The sequence below is a fragment of the Symphodus melops genome, assembly GCF_947650265.1.
Source record: "Symphodus melops genome assembly, chromosome: 2".
NCBI lineage: Eukaryota > Metazoa > Chordata > Actinopteri > Labriformes > Labridae > Symphodus > Symphodus melops.
In genome coordinates, this window is record NC_136692.1 from 29,697,737 (window position 1) to 29,715,937 (window position 18,201).

General features: G+C 43.7%; 1 protein-coding gene across 1 annotated transcript; it reads right to left on the minus strand.

Annotated features, from left to right (window-relative positions):
- Positions 1 to 606: 606 nt before the first annotated feature.
- Positions 607 to 13,720, minus strand: LOC306820735 (tudor domain-containing protein 7B-like). Its single transcript, XM_079338677.1, has 22 exons — positions 13,614 to 13,720; positions 12,258 to 12,477; positions 11,979 to 12,123; positions 11,597 to 11,717; positions 10,954 to 11,049; positions 10,515 to 10,549; positions 9,756 to 9,787; positions 9,362 to 9,574; positions 8,345 to 9,109; positions 7,885 to 8,081; positions 7,416 to 7,608; positions 6,802 to 6,913; positions 6,476 to 6,687; positions 6,232 to 6,366; positions 4,598 to 4,681; positions 4,350 to 4,484; positions 3,425 to 3,535; positions 2,969 to 3,158; positions 2,721 to 2,890; positions 2,433 to 2,626; positions 1,690 to 1,850; positions 607 to 1,494 (listed from the first exon to the last, which is right to left on the minus strand). The coding sequence occupies exons 2-22, from the start codon at positions 12,459 to 12,461 to the stop codon at positions 1,268 to 1,270; spliced, it is 3,732 nt and encodes a 1,243-aa protein (XP_079194803.1). The 5' UTR covers positions 12,462 to 12,477; positions 13,614 to 13,720; the 3' UTR covers positions 607 to 1,267.
- Between the last annotated feature and the right edge of the window lie 4,481 nt (positions 13,721 to 18,201).

Genomic DNA, 18,201 nt, shown 5'->3' on the forward strand with positions numbered 1-18,201 from the left:
ACAGTCACGTTTTGCGTCTTTCTTTGCCGTGAGCGTCGGTTGCCAGGCAACCAGCACACACGAAAGGAAGTGACTCTGCTCAGTAAAAAAAATCATATTATTTTTATATTATTGACATTGACACTACATATCAAAATAATTTATATAAGGACTGTCCGAATTCACTGGTTAACACTGATCGTCTGAAATTAATGCATTTAATCTCATGCTATTTTGTCCCTTCACACTGTAGATAATCCTCGTCTCTCTGTAGTTACAGTGATGTAAAAAGGACAATGCTGCATCTTTAAATGTCACGTTTCACTAAAAAAAAAAAAAAAAAAAAACTCAGTATGCAGTTGCCATAGCAACATTGTACCAATTAACAAACTCTGTCCTCCTCCTCTTATAGTATCCTGGTTGTTTCGTTTTTATTCTTCATTTTGATTTTTGAGTGATCAGAAAAGCTCTATATAGTCTAATGTATTATTATTATTATTATTATTATTATTGTAATTTTACAAAAAATAGCAAACATTTTTTATCAAGTTAGCTTCAGTTACGTCACAACAGTGTGGCCCCTCAGCCAATAAATAAAAAAGCATAATGCTTTCAAAGTACACCCTCCATTGGCTAAATGTTTTAATAGAACAAATCCATCGTAACAACTTTTCACACCAAATAAAATCCTAACTTTTGTCCTCCATCCAATCCAACATATAATACACGAAAAAGTGTTTGAACAGGTATGTACATCAACGTTTTTTAAAGTAAGGCCATAGGTTGGGTTCATCTTTAAACATATTTACAAACTAGAACAAGATCAGCCACACCAACGTATACAAGAGGCACAGCAAACAGAAATCTTGATCACATGAGGGAGTCTCAATAACACACAAACCATGCAACACACACACGTGGCGTGAAACTTGAGCGTACAGAAACGCTGCTGATTATTCGGACGGAGTAACATTTGACGGTGAATTGTTTCCATCTCCCTCCTTCATTTGAGTTCAATCCATTTTTGTCAGTCTCGCCCCAGAGAGAGAGAGGAAAAAAAAAAAAAAAAAAAAAAGGAACTCTTGACCTTTTCCTGCACGCGTCTTTAAAGTCTGTGATGGAGAGAAAAAAAAAAACCAACATGGAGAATAAACCAAGAGCAGAGGAGAGTTCTTTTTTAGTTCACTGAACACTTTCAGCAGGTGTACAAAAGAAAGAACCAGGAGAGAGAAAAGTCGTGATTCAAAAAATACATGCCGAGAGTCTCAGACGGCCACAAGAGGGCGCCCTACGCTGCCGAGGACAGCTCCCCGCCAAGGTCGGCCATGATGCTGTGAATCCAGAGGTCCCTCTCCTGCATTGTGGTGTCCACCAGGTACACTGTCAACCTGCGTCCTCCGAGCTCACCTTTGACGTCCTCCTGTACACTCTCCACCTGGGCCACCAGCGCTCGACCCTCCACGTGGTTCCTGAACAACATGGCGGCCTCCTCGGTCCACTGAGTGTGTGTCAAACCTGAAGGAGCAACAGGAGGACGCATCATGACACAAACATGTTGAATAAAACAAGCAAGGTTGGGGTGAGGGTGGAGGAGCAGAGAATCACTCCCAGGATTTCCCCCAGCCTCGACGTCATCTTTTTGTGACTGTTTTGAGAGCGCCCCCTGGTGGCAGATTTAACACTGTGTGTGTGTGTGAGTGAGTAACTGACCTGCCAGCTGTGCAGGGATCGCCTGGAAGGGCAGCTGTCTGAACTCCTCGATCAGCAGCTGGAGGAGATTGTTGCGGACGAGCTCATGTTTGCCGTAGTCCAAGTCGTAGACGGAAACAAACCCGTTGGAGAGAATCCCCTTCACCTGCACGCGGTGCCAGCTGAGAGGAGGCAAAAAAACAGTGAACCCGATAAGACAATAACTGAATCTCCATTTCCTCTCTAAACCTTGAGCCTTTACAGGGTTCACTGACGTCACCTGGAAAGAGTGCACGAGGCTACAAGAGCTAACGCTAATTAATAGCACTGGGAGAGCACTTCTCTGTAACCATGACAGAACGATGTCATGTAGCATTAGCTACTTTTATTTCACCTGTTTGGTTGTGTGCTCACAGCCACGGTGCTTTAATAAGAGGTTTCTGTGAGAGGCTTGCAGTGGAGTTCTGAACGAGCTTCAGTAACACAAAATACTTTGATGGTAGATTGTAAATAGAGCGTGCTTTCACCTTCCTGTGACCTTCACCTGTGCCGTCCCTTTTTAACTATGTTTTATGGCTTTTCGTTTGCCTGCTTCCCCCCTTCGTTCTTTCTGGTGATGCTACCAAAACTAATGCAACAGAATCACCTTCTGTTTTAACGAGCTCACGTCGTAATGTGCAGAAAGACGTCACCGTGACATCACAACCACATTGTGTTCTTCATAATGGACATAAAGAGTCCCAGCATTAAAGTAAAGCACCCACTTCTTGTCTATTTTGGCAGCGTAGACGTCTCCTTTCTCGATGTGCGTGGCTGCGTTGCTCTTCGATGTCTGGTTGTAGAAGAGGATCATCTCGCCCATCAGCACCACCAGCTTGTGCAGGTCCTGCCACGGCTGCAGCACAAAGTAACCAGGGTGGCAGGCCACGGGGACAAACACATCCACGTTCTGACCAGGCTGCAAAACACAAGTCCGGAGGGTTTACTGCACGCCACTTTTACTTTCCCAACACGCAAAAGGAGTGGCGATAGAAATGAAATTCACTGCACACCTGGGGGAGCTCCAGTAGGGGAGGCATCGGAAGGGGCCGCGTCCCAGTTTTGGTGGTTGAGTCTGGAGGAGAGGAGTCCCCGGCTCCTGGTGGCGGGCCGGTCGTGGCCTTCATGAGGGTGTTTGGGGCGGCGCTGCTCAAAGTCAACTTCTCCGCCAGATCACTGAGGCCTATTTGGTGAAACACACTCGTATAAAAGCTGAGTCGACACTTTCGCCTCACAGCCCCTCTGCCATGAGCGGTATTACCTGCATCCATGCTGCCTTTCCTGCCGGGGCTCGTGTGGTTGTTCTTCATCGTCGTCGTCGTGAGTTTCTGCCACATCTCTGATTGGGCGAGCTGACGGTTGATGCTCCTCTCCGGGTCCTGACTGTCAGTGCCGATGAAGAGGTTCACGTGGACCAACATGTCCTCTTTGTGCTGCTCTAACTTCAAAATCTGAGATGAGGAAAGAACAAAAGACGGAGGGCGCACTCACACGAGTCCTGTACTTAAGCGTGATTCTCCCCCTCCCCCGCTGACCTGCACTCACTCTGCTCCAGAACCAGACCTGAGCACAGACCTCTTCTAAGTCTACTTTGCTTGAGCACGGATCAGAGCACTGGACTTTAGGGCTGAAGCGTTCTTGTGCACTATTCACTACTTGTAAGAATGACTGGCAGCGTTTTTACGTGGAATAACTGTGATGAACAAAATGATTGTACCCTGATTTTACAGTCTTGGGAGCGCATCACCGCCTCCTTCAGCCACAGAACGGCCTCGGGGTTCCAGTCTCCCTCAGGAACTGAGAGTCCAGCCAGGCGACATTTGATGGCCTGAAAGGAGAAGAAATTCATTTCTGCACAGTTTGATCACATACAGGTTTAATAAACAGGTTTTTATTGTGAGATGGAGGAGGAGGAGGGGTCTTACACCTCTACAACAGACCGCTCAGCACACCCTACACCTGTCCTGCTTATTACTAAGGTCATGTATTATCTGTCAATGTGAACTGACAATGATTAATCTCTTCAGCTCACCTTGTAGGCCAATGGATTTTACAGTGTGAGCGATAATTGCAATGTGAGCATTTGATACAATCGCAGGACGTGTGATGCCGATCATGTGACCTTCTTTGTCAGATGCAAACTAAATCCCTCGTTTGCACGTTCGCCATGAAAAGTCTGCACTTGAACTGGACAGACATGGACTCCAGGGGTCACTGGAGTGACCGCTGTGGATGCTGTGTGTTCCTGCAGGGAAAACTTCGATATACCATCATGTACCCCGGCATGACGCTGGAGGCAGACGCTCATTTACACAAAGTGAATTACTTCTGTGGATACGTGAACAGAGCTGATGTGCTCGATGTGCCTCGACACCTGAAGCGTTCACGGTGAAGTGTTGTGTGAGCTCCGTAAAGACGAGGAGCTTTCACCGGGTTTTGATCACCGGGCTCGTCGTGCAAACGAAACAGAACCATTTTCACTTCTGCAGATTTCTTTGTCTCAGTGTATACTTTGTGTTTTTCTCCCCCCCCCCCACCGTTAACAGCCCATCGTCAAGCTAACCGGACTTCTCAACTCGTTGGCCGTCTTGGTTTCTACTCCGACACCTGGCATGCTAACACCGAGCACACTGAGAGCTGACCTGTGGGGGGATGACGATGAAGTCTTTGAGGAACACGGGGGGGATCTCTCGCAGGTCAGTGACCTCGACAGTTGCTTGAACTCCCAGGTCAATGAAGAGAAGCTCCATCACTCTGTTGCCAAACATGTTGATGATCTGGAAACAAGCACCACACAGAGAGGACAGAAATGAGGACACAAGACATTTGTGTGACAGCTGTTTTAAGTGACCGGCTTTTAGTGGAATTAAACTTGAATGGCTGGTTTTACCTCCGCTCTGGACCACTGTCCTTTGTGGCGTGCGAGGCAGAACTTCCCACTGAAAGGTCGCGACACGAGCAGCTCCGATGTCATCTGGTGGGATCAAATACAAACAAATCTTCTTTTCAGCAAGAACCAAAACAAGAATGAATATCAACACCAGTAAAAAAACAACTCTTTAGGGCGCACTCAGCACTCCGTGCCGAAACAAGGACCCAAAGTCTCTGACCCTCAAAGTCCAGTGTTTTAACGTTTATTTATCAATTTTAAAGAGTGCTTCTACACTTTCTTCACCCTGGCACAGACGGAAGAAGTGTGCTTTGGCACGGAACAGGTGCGAGTCCAAGCACAGGTACACAACGTGTTCATGAAGTTCAATCAATTCAAGCTTCTGATATGTCTGACGAACACGACTCAAAATAAGACTCTGATGTCCCGACACGGACTCCGCCGGATGTCCTTTCTATTTTTTAACTCTCCTTGTCTTGTACACTATGCACACATAAAGCCATGCACACAAGAGGCCCGGTTAGTCCCGGGTCAGCGTGACTGAAGTCCAGCGGAGGGAATCGTGCTTCAGCGCCGTACGAGACAACTTGGCCTCGAGTGAGTGTGTCTGTAAAGTGTTAACTCCTTGACGCCTGAATTTGTTTCCAAGTATTAAAACATTTTTTTTTTACAGGTTTCTGCTTTCATGTAGATGCTAAATTAAGTTGAGAACATTTATTTGAAAACATAAATAGATATCACATACAAATCAAATGGATGCTGTTCTGTCTCCGACTGCTCCTATGACAATCTAATGCTTGTAAAAGGTTCCTCTGTTTGTACTGAAAGTGCATCAACCAGCAGTGGAGGAATACAGACTATTTTGGCTGCATTTGGAGCGGAAGTGGTTTGATGCAAATTCACGACAACAGGCGTCGAGGGGTTAAAGTGCAAACGGATGTACCGTAAATTCTGGACTATAAGCCGCTACTTTTTTGTCAGGTTTTTAACACTGCGGCTTTTACAACAATGCGGCTTATTTATGGATTTTTGTCGGGGGACAATGAGCTTCTGCCGCAAAAACATTTGTCCTCGTCACATCGGATCTTAATATCAGTCATTTTGCGCTTCATGCACGCACCCTCATCATGGAAAACACACAGAGAAATACATATGATGCAGCTTTCAAGTTAAAGGCGATCGACCTGGCTGTCAAAGAAGCTAACAGAGCTGCTGCACGTTAAGATGACACTGACAGCGACAACGAAAAAGAGACTGAGGAAGTGAGTAATGACGTCATTCTGAGGCAGTGAATGGACGGACTTTTTCTTGTGAAATGTATTACTGTATTACGGTAATCTTCTTTCATCAGCCGTGTTACAGACATGTTCGATAAAGGATTTCCAGTTAGTAGGCTTCGTTTTTGCGGATGTTACCGGTAGCCTACGTAGTTAATTAAAAGTTAAAACAACGTTTTTGTGTCACATCTTTCTGTGTAAATAGCTCTTGTTACAACGTGGACACATGCGGCTTATAATCAAGTGCGGCTTATATATGTACAAATACATTTATTTACTTATTTTTTGCCGGTGCGGCTTATATCCAGGTGCACTCAATAGTCCGGAATTTACGGTACTCAGGGACGATTCGTCTACCTGGGACTTAAGGATGGCCTCCGTGTCTTCCAGAAACTTGTTGAGTCTCGCGGTTCCTCTGGACGGCAGCTGGCAGTGAATGACACCGTTCGAGGACACGTTAGTGACGCACACATCGCGGTACGTAGCATTTACCTGCAAGACACAGAGAGATCAACCAATCATCATCCAGACCGAATGAAACAGCACCACTCACTGGTAGAACAGAGCGACACACAGATAACATGGAGTCAGCACCACTTACAGTCAGAGGGTTGTTCATGGTCTTATCCTGCAAAGCCTTCAGACAGGTGGAGTTGATGTTGATGTCATCATCCTGCGACGTGTCGTACAGCACTGCCATGGGCGTCTCGTTGTCCTGAGACAGCTCCAACATTTCCATCAGGAGAATTTTCCCGACCGCCAACGAGTCGAGGGACGACAGCACCTGCGGCTGGGAGCTGAAAGCCTCCAGACCTGCGAGGCGGCAGATAAAGAGAGGCGGAGTCAGATCCACGAGTCACCCTCGTCGTATGTTTTACAATCTGTTAGCACGTTCCTGAAGTCGTTTTTTTCTGATCTTCCACGCACCTGCAAGTTTAACGTTAGTCGCCTGGAACGGCAGAGAGAGGAAGTCCCGGTGCAGCTCCAGCAGGTTGTTCCTGCTGGTGTCCACAGAGAAGCCGTAGTCCACGTAGTACACCTGCAAACACGGATAAAACAAGCGCCCTTTGCTGCAGGAATGTGGACCCTGTGTAACGGTTACCGTTTGTTGTGAGGTGATCTTCACTGCTCGTGGATGTGCCAGCTCGCGTGACAAACGCAACAATAATTTAACACAATCTTCTTCTTAAGCCCAAACTGCAAGGACGAAGGTTTATTAAAAACAGCTAAATATAAAAAAAAAAAAAAAAACCCAGACTTGAAGTTTCCTTGACGTTACTGTTGTGCAACGTGTTCAAATGGATGACAACATGCCTTTGATATTTCTGACTGCGCCTGTAGAGACACTCCGGGTTTTAGTATAAAGAGCCGAACATATTGTGATTACTTTGAGCTTCTTACTGCAGAAGAATTAATCCAAACAAAGACATTGATTGACTCAAGATTCTTCCTTTTTGCAGTGATAAACATTTGCAGCGCTCGAGGCATCCTTCCGACAGGAAGCGTGACCTCGCGCTGCGCTCAATACTTGACTGAGTTACCTTGACCTTGTCCGGATTCTTAACCTCCACCACCTGAGCTCTGGCCAGCTCGTCTTCGTCGTCGCCTCTGACTGCTACCAGCTGACCGAGCGCTGGGTGGGACAGAGGCGGCTGGGTGGAGCTCTGACTGTAGAAGGAGCGCATTGTTTCCTCCATGGCCTCCTGGGCGTTCGAGTACACCTCACCTACATATCTGTACGGGGGGAGAAACTTGATTTTGAACATTTCATCAATCTGAGCATGCTGCTTCTTCTTCTTCTTCTTCAGAAACCTGAACCCAGTCTGCGACACGTTTGATCAGTAAAGTAACAAGACGGGGCTCAAAGAAGCTGATTGGACAAACACGTAAGGCGTGTCATGGATTGCTCATTAACTCCTTTAAAAAAAAAAAAGAATCAGTCTGCCGTATTTAGCGAAAACATAACATTTGTAAATTCAATGCAACCCTCACTCATGGTGAGTGTCTTGCCTTATTGTGACAGCGTTGCTGCTGGTGGCATCAGTCACCAGCACAGAGGGGTACTGCTCTGCAGGAGGGAGCAGCGAGGGAGGAACCACCGGACTCAGGACATCCAGACCAGAGGGACGGAAGACGCTTCTGCCCTGCTGGCTTTCTGCTGGCTCTCTGTCTTCTGTTTCTGCTCTGCTGGAGTAGTACAGGATAGCCTGACCACAAAAAGAACCATCACAGCATACACACACACACACCTCAGTTAAACCCTCCCACAGCGCCGGTGTCCCGTACCTTCATGGACCATTAGAAGAAGCACAACTGTGAAAAATCTGCCCAAGCAGAAGAAAACTTTAAACCAGTTTAAACAGCAACTTTAAATGTTTCAAACGTGATCTGTAATAACAGTCAGTCGACGTTTGCTCACCGGCAGGTGATTAACTTGAATTGTGTTTATTCGGCTTCATGCGTTTCTCACCTTTTTCTTGTCGCCTGGCACTGGATACTCCACATCGCACATGTCCAACAAAAGCGACAGGTTGTCCAGAAGGTGTTCAGGGAACGGCGTCTTAAACGTATCCATGAAGAGCTGCGGCAGCCCGTGGACCCACAGACCTTGACTGTACGTGGACAGAAGCTCCTTTAACTTGTGACGCACGTCAGCGGATAAAACCACCCCGTGGGGGGCAGGTTTGGAGGGCGGACGAGGGGCCGGGTCAGAGGAGGGGGAGAAGGTGACCTTCAGAAGGGGTAAGATGTCAGGGCCGGGCATGAGGGGGGGAGACGACGGGGGGCCGTTTGTTTTTGAAGTCCAAGTTGGAGCTAACGGTTGAGTGTTTTTTTTGTGTTTGAGTGACTCTGTGGTCGAGTTTTCTGCACAGTCGGCGCTCGCTCTCACTGCTGAGTCGGCACAGGGAGAGAGGCGGGGAGCGAGAGCCGGGTTATGTGCGGGGCTTCGCAACGTGACTGACGGCAACAGTTTGCCTGAAGACGCTCCCACCGGCGGAGACGGAAAAATGAAGGTGGGCTTAGCCAGGGGGCTCTGAGGGGCAAGTCTAGGCTTAGGGACTGGAGGAACAGCCGGGGCGGGATCTTCAGGGGATGACCAGCTGGATGAAACGGGTGTGGGGACAGTGTTGAAGAGAGGCGTGTTGGTTGTGCTGTTTCTGGGGACGTTGGATGGCTTGGGCGCCAGAGGAGGGTAGATCAGGCAGTCTGCTCTGGAGGTGGATGGTTTCTCCACCTGTGGACGCCAGAGAGTAAAAAAACAGAGAGGCGGAAAAAAAAGCAACTCCTTACACTTCCTCAAGAGTTTTTTTTTTTGTTACAGACAAAACTGATGGAAGTAGATTTTTACCACAAACCTTCACAACAACATTCATCACCGGACTACAACTCAGCAGAAATGCCTTTTATAAGCTGCTTCCCTTCGATACGTTAAAGGATCTGAACGGGGGGTTAATCATGTCTGCATGTACAAAGAGAAGTGACTCACCATGCAGATGTGCGTCCACTTCTCCAGACTGACGAGCACCTGAGGGGGGAGCGGCTGACCGAACATGTCCCCGTAGAGCCCCGACAGCTTCGACATCCACACGCCGCTGCAGTATTTCTTCAGCAGCTGAGTCATCCTGCTCTGCACCAGCTCCGCGTCATCCTGGCTCGACAACAGGGAGAGAGTCCACAGTTTGTCCCTGTGCTTTAAAGACTGAGTGAAGACTTTTAAAATCATTCTCTTGTCTCAGAAAAACTAAGAATTTATTTGATTAACCATTTGCACACATTAAGAATGAAAGCAAACACTTTTAATTAAAATACATGTACTGATATCAAACAGACATTTTCAGTAGAAATAAGAAATATAAAGCAGGTTGTTTTTGTTTTTTTACCTGGTACCGACAGATTTTTTCAGGAGGCTCTTCTATGACAATTGTACAAAAAGAAGAACAGGGTGAGTTAGTGTTTTTCTGACAATGATGGGGTCATAGTCGTGCTTTCACACTTGCAGAAAACTCCTAAAAAAATTCTGATATCAGCAGGAGGAGCTGCATGTGTGAAGATAAACAGAGGGATTTTTTTCATCTGCACATCAATGCAATGTGAAGTTCAACAGAATCACAGTCTGAACTAAAGAGAACACACTGCAGCCGTTTATTTACGTGCACGGAGATCGATGGTGTGTATTTTCGATGCACTGTGCGGCAGTCACAGGATAGTGACAGTCACTCCCGCCCTCTCACTGACTCGAGGTGAATTCTCCAAATGATAACCTGCTGCATTTTCACATCAACTCAATCGCACTTTATGCAGAAAAAAAACCACTCGGGGTCTGGCAGGAGAAACTCCGGGTGAAGTCTGAGCAGAAACTATGTGGAGTTTTTCAGGAGTTTTCTGTAAGTGTGGAATCCAAATCAGACTAAATCCAGATTAGTTTGTAAAAAAAAAAAAAAAAGTTATACAATTAAGCACACTTAAGATATTTATACAAATCTGATACCTCATTAAAGCCAAAAGTAAAAAAAAAAGAGGGAACGACTGCACTTAAATCCAGTCCAGACTTCATGTCTCAAGAACATTTTAAAATACTCCACAATGACATCACAACTCAGGGACATGTGTCCACTACATGCGTGATCAATCCCACCTACCTCTGTGCTGGCCGTTTGCCAAACTTCTCTCTTTCCTGTTAATAACAGAGCAGCTTCATGAAAACACATTTTTAAAAACCTTTCACTTGTAAAGCTGAAATATTTATCGTTAGATTGTATCAATGCACCAACAGTTTTTGGGTATATGCAGCTATTGCTTAAAAGTACTATACTGACAGCAGTGTTAGAATACTAACTATTAGAGGAGCAGTATGTAAGTGTGCCACCTAGTGTTTGAAACAGGTACTGCAGTCCAGATTCTAAACCTAAACATCCAGCTCCACTGCCCGCTTCCATCGCTGCAACACCTGTTGACCTGATAACTGCTCTCATATCTGGCAAACCCAGGGGCGTCCAAAACCGCCTTCAAAGCCCCGCCTACCTTCTCTGGTCCAATCAAATCCAGCCACGTCAGGTTAGTTCACTTGTGTGTGTTTACCTCTGAGGCCCGACAAACTGCTGCTTTACAGCCTGCAGAGGGGCTGGCTGTCTGTGCTCCACCGGGGTGACGGCTCTCAACTTTTGGTCCACCTTTCTAATGTCCGAGGAGAGGACAAAACCGTGGGTTAGAAACCTTTAAGATGAAGCAGCGACAAATCGATTAACAGGAAAAGTGTCAATTAGAGAAAGCTGAAAATGAAGATGTCAGCTGTTTCCTCTCGTATCTACAGTATACAAGTCAACATTTCTAGATAAGAACTCTGACTGCCAATTTTCACATAGTCCGTGCGGGTTCCGTCAGCGCCACGGTTTCAGTCTGACGACTCCAGGCCAGGTTTCTGTCCAAGAGTGCAGCCACGAGCAGCTGGACACACACGACGTAGCGGAGTGACGTTTTGGGAGTCTCCTTGCCTGTCTTCCTCTCTGGGTCGTTTGTTGCAGTGCTTGCAGTGGGCTCTGTCCAAACGGAGCAGAGCGAGTAGATTTGCTGGCCCGCTCCAGAGAAAGACCGCGGCGCGCCACGTCTGAACAGGAGCACTGATTAAAGTCGTAGCGAACGACATCGTAGTGTGTGGCGCTGCCGTACGGCGGCCTGCAGGGACGATGTGGAAATTGGCAGCAATAGCTGATCTGTTGTGCACCTGAAGTCTCCAGAGGCGCTGCAGCCTCGGTAGCTGCCATGCCCTTGGGGCCGATGATGGTTTGCTGACCGGTTGGAGGCGCTGCCTGCAGAGGGCTGACGGAGAGAGGACCTCGGCCATACTGAAAGCGTGGAACGGAAAGCGGAGATTTTAGAGTCAGGTTAAAGTGCCGAAAAGGAGGTGGGACATGAAGAAAGGTTTGACAAAGAATCGGAACAATTTCTGGAGGTTGTTGTCCGGACATGGAGAGGTGAAGAAATAAACACAATAAACCTGAAGCTCCTAATCCTGATATGGATTCAACGTGTTAAAAATAAATAAACATTGTTCACAGGCTCTTTTATATGTAATGCTGCTGCCCTCGCATTGTGCGTGTCTCTACCGTTGAGCAGGTAAGGGTTGGAGGGTTTGAATCTCATCTTGCAGTTGACGAGTTGGGAGCGACCGGATTTCTTGGCGCTCCTCTGCCTGGCAACGAGCTCGGCGATGTGGGCCGTCTCTCGGCAGACTGCTGCAAAGCATTTTATCTACAGAGCAGATTTTGTTATTCATGAAGCTGATGTGTAAAAGTTGAAGCAAGATGAGTAAAGGCATCACTGTTGGGGGGAGCAAAACACGTCACGTGGACAGGACGGCGGCCATTAACACAAACAGCCCTCACCTCACCCATACGAAGCTCGAGTCTGACTACAGACGGGATGCTTTTGAGGTAGTCCTCAAGTCTGGAGAAGCCCAGCTTCTTCAGTGGGATGCTCTCCCCGCACAGTGATCGGTACTCCGACTGGAGGCTGCTTAAAGACACGCCAACTTTGCTGGACTGCAGCACAGACCGCAACATTTTTTTGATGGATTCACGGTCCGACATCTTGGTGAAATTTAATCTGAAACAGAAACAACACAAATTCAAATCAGCGTGGTTAGAGGTGAACAACTGTATCAGGAACTTCTGGAAGTAGCGTCGTTGAAATTAATCATTTAAACCGATGCATCGCGATGCAAACTGGACTATTGATGCATCGATTTAGAAACAGGAAATGAATCGATGAAAAAAAAGCATCTGCCAACCAGTAACTGTGTTTGTTGTGTTGCACAGCGTTGAGTGAGTTTGTTTTATATATCTGCCACTGTGGAGAGTAAATGAAAGTAACACAGGCTAACAGAGGGATTTGTGACAGAAAACACCGTAAATCGAGTCCTGGTCCTAAACTTGCTGACTTGATGAGCAGCCGGTCCTGCACAGTGTGAGGTGCTGATATCAGCTTGTATAGAAAAACGATGTAGGTCTACAAAGGAAAAAATGTCAAACTGTGATGAGTAGATTCAAAGGTGTCGAGAGTCACATCGAGAATCGTACTGTGAACGCAGTATCGTGAGTTTAGCGACCTGGATCATTACATACCTTGTAGGCCAACATGTACATCTTTACTGACTACACATTAACCTTCTTACATTACACTAACATTCTTAGCCCTCAAAGCGTATAATTAACTGCTTCATCAGATACGCACTCTTTCATTAGAGAAAAGATCCCAGGTCCGAGGTTAAATGTCAAATTAATCGAGATATTTATTCAAGGTTATATCGCCCAACGCAATCATGCAATCCAAACAATAAGGTTTGACAATTTCTGTGCATTTCATTCATGAATTTGTGCTTTTTACACAATTTAAAACATGTTCTAACACAAAAATAAATTAATTAAATAGAAAGACAGTTTAATGTTAAAACCCCAAATAGCTCATTTAATCCACTTATTACCAGTGTCACAGTTTAAAGTCATTCATTTTGGCGTTAAAAAAAACACGTCGTAAGTCCCTTTGACGTCACGGCGTCACTCTCTGCGTCGCGCTAAATCGACAGTTGGAGTGGTGGAGGCAAGCTAACGGCTAACTGTCCCGTTTTTACGAGTCGACTCGGCTACTTCCGGTCCGAAGTGATAATTTCACACCCCGTCAGGAGTATTCACAGCGTCAGCTCACCTCTAGTCTCAAATAAAGATGTTTTATATCCACATTACCTCTTGTTTTAGCTCGCGAGCTCAACTCTCCTGCTGCCACTCTCCTCACCCGCTTTTTCTAGCTCACGCGACGGCCACGCCCACAAGTTCAAAAGGTCACTACCGGATAGTAGGTACGGCGGCCCTGTAGGTCAAATGCACAAAAAAGTCATTATTTACAAAACAAAAAAAATCACACCAGACTGTAAAACTTTTCAGAACAGTAACAGTAAATAAACATATTACAATAAATAATTATTGATGACGCCTCAGTGATGTCAGTCATCTTTCCCAGCAGGGGGCGATGGAGGCTCATTTTCAATTCAACTTTCAATTCAACTAAGAACAAACTTTGGCAAACTTTTGAAAGACTCAATGTATCCCACGATGCACTTTGAAAAGTTGTGTTCGATCGATGGTTACCAGCAGAGGAATTTCATCATGCTTGGCAGTTAAAAAAAAAAGTGTATGAGCAGGTAGTGGCGTTTGACTCGTGAGAGCGACCAGGGTGAACGCAGAAACGAGATGAAGTTCATGTTTGGAGCCTTTTCACGGAAATTTTCGATCTGTTTCAATGAACAGTAAAAGATCGTCAACAGTAATTTATCCTTATGGTTAAGACAGACAAGAGACCAGAGTCTGTGAGTGTAAAGATATTGGTCCCACAATATGTTTAATCATATCTCAAATTCAATAATTATCCTAATTTATTATGTTTAAATGTTTCTATAAAATACACAAATAGGCTATACGATAAGCTATCACTAAAATTCAGGTCGTCATTTAACATTAGTCTTGATTCTAGTCTTGATCAGACCTACATAGACCCACCTCCCCCACACAGGTGGACATTCAGGGAAAGGCAAGAAGAAGAAAGGGTGATCTTATCTTATCTTATATGCGTTTGTTTGTGGCTGTAATCATGTTAATTGGTGCTGTAAAAACAGATTATTTGCCATTCATGTCTATGTGACTTCCTGTGTGTCTGCAGTCAGCCTCAAGCAGACTCAAAGAGCTGCAGCAGGATTTTGCTCCTCTGCAGTGGCTTCATTTTTTTAAGACTGGAGGTTATCCCTTGTGTTTACCCTGCCTCTCACCCAATGACAGCTGTGATCAGCTCAAGCCCCCCGCGACCCTGAATGGGAAAAAAACAGTATAGATAAATTTGAAGCCTGAACTCACATCCTCCTTTCCAAACATCAATAACATTTCAGTTCTGCAAAATAAATTAACCTTATGCAAAGTTTTATTTCACCTGTGAAAAAAATATGGAGCACTTCAAATTAATGCCAAGCAGCAAAAGTTTCTGAAATGATAACATTTTATATTTAAAACATGTAAAAAAAGGGAAGAGTTGGAGTTTCTCTCTCGAGGTCGAAGCTGTGACAGGATCTTACGTTTGTGGTGTTCAGTCAAACTTCCCCATGTGGTCCGGTGTTTAAAAGGTGATGTCAGCCTGATTGTCACAACAGCCTGGTAGAAGTGACGTCACACAGCAGCGCACGGGTCTCTACAGCTGAAGCAGGGCGTCGTCTCAGGAGCTCCGAGGGATTAAAATGGATGAAACTCAAAAAATTAACTCAGTCAAAATCAAACTTGTTGTCCAAACGGAGTTAGATCAAGTCAGAAAAGATGACGAATGAAAATACTTAACAAAAATGACGTGAAGTTACGTGTGGCTTAAAAATAAAGATACAAAAAGACTGATATCTTCTTTATAAGAATACAAAAAGACTGATATCTTCTTCATAAAAATACAAAAAGACTGATATCTTCTTCATAAAAATACAGAAAGACTGATATCTTCTTAATAAAAAATAAAAACACAAAAAGACTGATATCTTCTTAATAAAAAATAAAAACACAAAAAGACTGATATCTTCTTAATAAAAATACAAAAAGACTGATATCTTCTTAATAAAAATACAAAAAGACTGATATCTTCATAATAAAAATACAAAAAGACTGATATCTTCTTAATAAAAATACAAAAAGACTGATATCTTCTTAATAAAAATACAAAAAGACTGATATCTTCATAATAAAAATACAAAAAGACTGATATCTTCTTAATAAAAATACAAAAAGACTGATATCTTCTTAATAAAAATAAAAATACAAAAAGACTGATATCTTCTTAATAAAAATAAAAACACAAAAAGACTGATATCTTCTTAATAAAAATACAAAAAGACTGATATCTTCATAATAAAAATTAAAATACAAAAAGACTGATATCTTCTTCATAAAAATACAAAAAGACTGATATCTTCTTAATAAAAATACAAATACAAAAAGACTGATATCTTCTTCATAAAAAATAAAAACACAAAAAGACTGATATCTTCTTAATAAAAAATAAAAACACAAAAAGACTGATATCTTCTTAATAAAAATACAAAAAGACTGATATCTTCTTAATAAAAATAAAAATACAAAAAGACTGATATCTTCATAAAAATAAAAATACAAAAAGACTGATATCTTCTTCATAAAAATAAAAATACAAAAAGACTGATATCTTCTTCATAAAAATAAAAATACAAAAAGACTGATATCTTCTTCATAAAAATAAAAATACAAAAAGACTGATATCTTGAGAGAAGTGATCAGACCTGCTGATCACTTTCTTGAGAATCAAAAAGACGCAACACACCTCAACAAAAACTTAGAAGTGAACTCAACTCCTCTTGTCTCATCCTTTGCAGCAGGCAGAAAAGGGGGCGGGGCTTAGCTCCACCCATAGTGAGACAAGGATCCAACAACTCCAGAGTTGAATTACTTCTAACTAAACTCAAAGAAGAATAAAAGTAAATAAAACGCTTTATGACGTCACCATATTGAACTAAATATGAGCACTCTGAGTTTAGACATTGTGAGAGTCATCTCTGAACATTCAGGAAAATATTCTTGAAATCTGTAATTTAAAGTACACTGTTAATCAATTAATCAGAGGAAATGAATCGATAGTATAAAAACATAGAAAGATAGTATACTTATGTGACCCTCTATATATGGTAACGTGCAATATGATAATACAGAGTCTAAATGTTTGTTTAAAAGTTGTGTGCCAGCTGGGAGGAAGATGTTAAGTTTAAATCCAGGAACTAACTTTTAAACAATTCTGACTTAACTTGAGTTATATAAATCGTATGAAAACGTAAATCGTATCAAACTGTCATTTATTTGATACACAAACTAAAGTCTTTCAGTTTGATAAGCCTCAAAGTCTCTTGACAGATTCTCAGCTCCCAGCATGAGGTTCCTACCTTTACGATGTTTGTCATTGTTGATCAGTTCGCAGATAGGAGGTCTTCGGACCTGGTCACGAGCCTCCCAACAGGACGGTGTAAAACTCTCAGCTGTTATCAATCTGAAGTTAAGGATCAGTGGAGAACTGAGGGAGGGGTTTGAGCCATGTACCAAATGTCTCCAAATCTCATGTTATTTTGTCCCTTCAGTCTCTCTGTAGATAGTGGTCCTCAATGTCTCTGTATTTATTTTGTCCCTTCAGTCTCTCTGTAGATAGTGGTCCTCAGTGTGTCTTTGTATTTATTTTGTCCCTTCAGTCTCTCTGTAGATAGTGGTCCTCAGTGTCTCTGTATTTATTTTGTCCCTTCAGTCTCTCTGTAGATAGTGGTCCTCAGTGTCTCTGTATTTATTTTGTCCCTTCAGTCTCTCCGTAGATAGTGGTCCTCAGTGTCCCCCTGTAGTCTCAGTGATGTTAAAGAAGGACACTGCTGCATCTTTGAATGTCTCATTTCACTTGAACAAACTCTCAGACAGCTCAGCTGACCAGTCCAAAGTCATGTCCACTTGATGACATCACACATTGACCTCTGACTTTTGTTTCTGTTCCCTTGAGCTGTATGATGTCAGTTTGGGATCCATAACCACTTCCTGTTTCGGTGCTCTGCGGATTTTGTTTGTTCCTTTTTCAGAGAACCTGAGTTATTCATTTCTGTCAGGACCTAAAGACAATTTCAACCAGAATCTTAAAAAGGTCATCTGGAGGACATGACCAACCCTGCCTTTAACTTCATGTCCTAACCTTCCATCAACCAGAAGGGTCTAACTGTACTTCAAAATAAAAGCACAGTGTACTCAGCTTAATACATAAATTCAAAATGAAAGCCGAACAATTTTTATTTTTAAAGGTGAAACAATTGAATTTCAAACACATGACTCATTTAACAGCCTCACTTTGTACTTAAAAATGATTGATGCCGAATGTTGCTTCAGCTCCATATTTAAGGTGTCTTATAATTTCACTCCAAGGATTTAAATGTAAAACCTTTTTCTGAATCACATCAATGCAACTTTGACATTATGTTTTTACACAAAGTTTTTTATTTTGATTGCAAAGACCAAATGAGAGCAGACAGGGGCCAAACGTAGGACATCCATGAAGTACCAACAAATAACACGGACTCTAAAGCGCTGTATCAGGGCCAACATACAACTTCTATGCATTTTGCAGCACTTACTTTGAACACCTGTCCAGCGCTGGACGGACGTAAAATCATTCCATTTAAACACGTTCAGGAAAGAAAAGGCCTTTATAGTGAGCACCGTGCACGAAAGGATTAAATTGCAAACCACCAGTTTG